Here is a 5,308-nt window from a genome sequence, read left to right on the forward strand (position 1 = left end):
TTCAAATTATCATAATTCTCTCTAAAAAGTTACGTAGCCATCTAACCAGTGTTTGGTCTGCAATTTTGGGGCATTTTTGCACATTATATAAAATGTTTGATTTCTTTTATATAGGGTGATTGTGAGCTTGGTATATTTCGGCCTTACTCTTAATGTTGGCAAATTGTATGGCAATCTCTATGTGAATTTTTTTTTGAATTCGATTGTCGAGTTTCCAGCCTACATACTGAACATCCTTCTGTTAAATCGTGTTGGAAGAAAAAAATTGCATACTAGCATGATGGTTTTGGCTGGTGTCATTTGTATTGCTGGAATATTTCCGATCCTCTATGGCACTAAAGGTAAACAAATCATTATTACTATTGTTGTTGTTGTTGTTGTTGTTGTTGTTGTTATTATTATTATCATTATTATTATTATTATTATTATTATTATTATTATTATTATTATTATTGAGTGAGAGAGCAGCGCATGCCATCAGAGTAACAATTATACGAAGCTCAATAAACCCATCATGACTACCCGTCTGATAAGAGTGCACCAGGCACGTGCATCACAACATGTGCGCGACATGGTGATCTTATACCAAGATAAACATCGCATGACTTTGCAGGTGAGTCCCAGTTAGAATTTTCTTTCAGGTTTAGTCGCCCATCCCGCTCAAAAGGTCTCTGATAAACGAAGCACTAATGTTTCCAGAGGTGAATTATTCAAACCCCAGAGAATTCTTCTCAACACATGGCTATGGTTATTATTATTATTATTATTATTGTTGTTGTTGTTGTTGTTGCTGTTGCTGTTGTTGTTGTTATTGTTGTTGTTATCATTATTATTTTTTTATCTTGGCTTTTGTTGGAACTCCAGTAGTCTTGCATGCACTTACTACTTACAACCTACGGTACCATACTATCCGTTCTTTTCAGCTACCCAATACTTTCCTGATTACTCTGACCGTGCCAAAGAGACAACCCACAATATCTGAGGGCCTGTGCTTTATGAATGAGACTGGGTAGACGAAAACTGTAGAGAAGCTCACATACTGAAATTATGTACAGCTTAGTCAGCCATTGTGTTATTTTGATTTTATCTGAGAATTATATTAAGGGTCCACATGCCTAGGAAATACAGAAAATGATTTTTTTTGTTGTTTTTACTTAAGAATTCTGTCTTTTATCTTTTTCTTTTTCAGCCCATCGATGGATATTAACTGCCAGTTCGATGTTAGGCCGTTTGTTTATCACTGCAGCTTTTGCAATTGTGTACTTATACACTTTGGAATTATATCCAACTTGTATAAGAAACGGTGCATTGGGGGCTTTAGCCACCTTTGCACGCGTTGGTGGCGCTTTGGCACCATACACTCTCAATTTTGTAAGTATTTAGATTCTTTCAGACTTTATTGTTCGCCCCTTTTGTTAGTCCACCCATCGTGGAATCAGCACAACTAGTAAAGAGACAGAGCTAGGCTTATCTTTCTATGGATTTACATAACAACATACGAATAAGGAAATATTATCCATCAGACCAGGCACAATGGCTATAAACCTTTTTTTTTTTACCGTATTTGGGATGAAATACATTGTATTTGTTTCAAAGAATTTAGTAAAATAGCTGAGCCTTTTCTTACCACATTTCTGAAATAAACAACCTTTTGTTTTAATTAATTTTGAAATAACGAAGAATTTAGTGAAATAACTTTGTCATTATTAAGCTGCTACTTCAAGTGGTGAGCTAGCAGAATCATTAACAGACTGGAACGAATGCTTAGCAGCATTTCGTCCGTCTTTACATTCTGAGTTGAAATTCCACTGCCTTTCATCTTTTCAGGATCGATAAAATAAGTACCAGTTAGATTTTGAGATAGATGTAGTTGAACTACCCCAACTTCCCCTAAAATTGCTGGCTTTGGGCCAGAATTGGAAACTGCTATTAAGCTGATACTTTGAACAATAAAACAAACTCACTCTGCCTTTCTCTTGCGTTGGTTTAGTGCAGAAGGACATTTTTTATTTTTCCTTTGGGTTACTCTGCACTTGTCTGTCTGCTAGAACCCGACTTCTTCTTGTTGTTGTTGTTGTTGTATATGTATTAAAATTTTTGTATATGTATTAATATATTTTGTTATTGTTGTCTTCGCTTGTCCCTAAAGCCATATTCTGTTTATTTATCTCATTATTTTCTTCCTTGTCCGTCCACTAACAGTATCGTCTCGAGTTACTTTCATCCATTTCCATTTGTCCATTTCCGTATCCCTTTTTCATCTTTATTTGTTCGTCTCATTTCGTCTTGTCATGTTTTGGTTACATTCCCATCAAGTTCTCTAGCTGGTTGCCTCAAGGGTGGAATATATATTGTCAATGAGGGCACGAAATTGCACCTGACCCCCTGGTCGATAACTGATGAGGAGTTAGTGACTTTCTGTGTTTGTTCGCCATTCACCTGTGCATTTAGTATATGTTTTTCAACTTCACTTCACCTTCCGCGTCTCTTTTCCATTCGTTTTTTATCACTATACATATTTGACTTCTGAAAATATTATTCACGTAACGCAACGCACTCCTTGTTTTTACCTATATATATATATATATATATATATATATATATATATATATATATATATATATATAGAGAGAGAGAGAGAGAGAGAGAGAGAGAGAGAGAAAGAGATTCAGGTGAATATGGTACTTAAGTTGAGGTACCAGAATTAAGTACGGTATTATCCATACAATTTCAAAGTAAGGCAATTAAACTCAAAATAAGACTCCTATGTTGTAGTAGAGGCAACATGTTCTTTGTCTATCTCCTTGACTTCTTGGAGATTTTAGGTATAATTATACTAATTTGTCCATCTGTTCTAATTTAATTAAATTCTATGTCTTTTTGCAGCTGAGTATTGCTCTGTATTTTAAACTGATGTAATGATTACATTGTTCAATTAAATGGAGTTGCATGAAACGATCGTACTGCATTACCTCTGAATATCCTTGTTGCTTATATTGATTATATATATATATATATATATATAGGGGAAAAGCAAAATGAAACAAAGAAAATGCACACTAAAAACAAAGATATAAATACAAATAAATGATATGAGGTGGAATTAAGAAGTATAAAATTCATTATCATGAGTCAATATAGAAAGTCATTGAACAGCGATGACGAAACCGGTATGACTTTCTATATTGACTCATGATAATGAATTTTCTACTTCTTTATTCCTCCTCAAAACATTTATTTATATTTATATATATTTGTTTTTATAAAAAAAGGTCATTACTTTTACCCCTAGTGTGTATTTTCTTTGTTTCTTTTTACTTTTTCCCTATTTATACCACGTGTAGTCGTTTTTGTTTGAAACCTGTTTCTTTTATATACATACATACATACATACATACATACATACATATATATATATGCTGAAAGTAGAACAGGGTGGTCATGGTGGGAACCCCTTTGACCATAAGTGTGTTGGTTCAGTAATGATCTGGAGCCAAACAACAACAAAATAAACAAAATCATTTTTTTTTTTTTTGCTTTTTTTTTCAGTCAGATTTGGTTTCTGGCAAGGTTGGTCGAATAATGCCGATGGTTCTTATGGGAACACTTTCCATAATCGCGGGGCTATTGTCATTGTTGTTACCTGAAACAAACAACCGGAAAATGATGGACAACTTCAATGATGTGACCAAATCTGGAGAACTGGAGTTAGCGTAGGTGTCTCTCATATGATTTAAACATCATCATCACCACCATCATCATCGTCATCACCACCATCATCATCATCATTACTATCAGTAGTAGCATCGTGATTGTTATCAACGTCAATATCATCATCATCATCATCATCATCATCATCATTACCGTTTTCATCAACATAACCATCGCCAATATAATTATCATCATCATTATCATCATCATCATCCACATCATCATTATTGTTAACATCATTGCCATCATTATCATCATCATAACCATCACCATCAGCAGCATAGTAATTATCATCATCATCATTAGCATTATGAACCAAGAAGCAAGCCTTTAATCCATCATTCGACCTGCTAGAAATTACACCCTGTCATCTTAAAGAAAAAGGAAGGACACATTGAATATTGAGTGACCATGGTCAGAAAACAAAACAGGTTGTTTTGGAACACTGTCCTGGGAAGGAAAGATTAGCTGTTGTGGTTAGCAGTGCTGTAGCATGGGCAAGACCAAAGAACAGTTGCTCTGGACTCAAAGTTCTTAGAGGTACAAGATTCCAAAAGAAAAATTAAATAAAGTGATTGTGTGGTAGGAAGTTTTCTGTCTTCGTCTTTATGTTTTCGTTTCTCATAGTGTTTAACGTTTTTTGTGATGTCCTGTACCCATATATGCATGTATGTATACATATAGATATTAGGTATGTACATATATGTATGGATATATGCATATAATTATATATTATTTATGTTATATATATATATATATGAGCAAAAGAATAAAATTTCTATGCAAATATGCTGAAAAATAGACTTTAGATCATCTAACCACATACAATAGTTTTCACTATAAATACCCAGCGTGCTGAAACGAGGAAAGCAAGATAACAGAAATTTTAAAATTCGTTAACCCCGAATCGTACCGATTTCTGGATTAATCCAAAAGGATAGAATTTTTTTTTCTTTTGCCCTAGTTATAATTGTTTATAATTTTCACCTTGAAAGGTATTTTAACATGCTGGCCACTGATAAAAATTTTTTCGAAAAATGTTATCCTTATATTAGAAGTAAATTTATTACCATTCACTTCGGGACTGGTAACCGCTTTACGTGAGTTTCCTAGCCGTCTACACGTGTGCTGAGGCTTGCTACAGAATTTCTGTTTATATATATTTGGGGTACTTAAGTGTATACCTGACTTTGCATCTGCTTTTTCCATGGGTATATGTATGCATTCCATTTATTCTTATCGTGTTCCTCGCTGACGAAGGAAGAATCTTTTTGGATTAATCCAGGAACCGGTCCGATTCGGAGATAGCGAAATTTAAAAATTTCTGTTCGCTTGCTTTCCTCGTTTCAACACGTTGTGTATTTATAGTGAAAAATATTGTATGCGGTTAGATGATCTAAAGTCTATTTTTCAGCATATTGTCATAGAAACAAATTCCTTTGACCTTATTTATAATTGTTTATAATTTTCACTTTAAAAGTTATTTTAATATGCTGGCCACTGATAAAAGTTGTTTTGAAAACTTTTGTCTTTATATTAGAAATACACAGCCAATCATAGGCGCATGAGGAACTGTGTGGTAAGTAGCTTGCTTACC

The 5,308-nt window shown here is 33.9% G+C and overlaps 1 protein-coding gene across 1 annotated transcript in view; it reads left to right on the forward strand.

Moving 5' to 3' along the window:
- The first annotated feature begins 472 nt into the window (after positions 1-472).
- Positions 473-5,308, forward strand: part of LOC106879662 (solute carrier family 22 member 15) — a 7,056-nt gene continuing 2,220 nt past the window's right edge. The window contains exons 1-3 of the mRNA XM_089358493.1: positions 473-613; positions 1,190-1,371; positions 3,550-3,713. Coding sequence (XP_089214619.1) covers positions 1,219-1,371; positions 3,550-3,713 — 317 coding nt within the window. The 5' untranslated portion in view covers positions 473-613; positions 1,190-1,218. The remainder of the gene's footprint in view (positions 614-1,189; positions 1,372-3,549; positions 3,714-5,308) is intronic.

The sequence above is a fragment of the Octopus bimaculoides genome, chromosome 10, assembly GCF_046866305.1.
Source record: "Octopus bimaculoides isolate indiv1 chromosome 10, ASM4686630v1, whole genome shotgun sequence".
In the NCBI taxonomy this organism is placed as follows: Eukaryota; Metazoa; Mollusca; class Cephalopoda; order Octopoda; family Octopodidae; genus Octopus; species Octopus bimaculoides.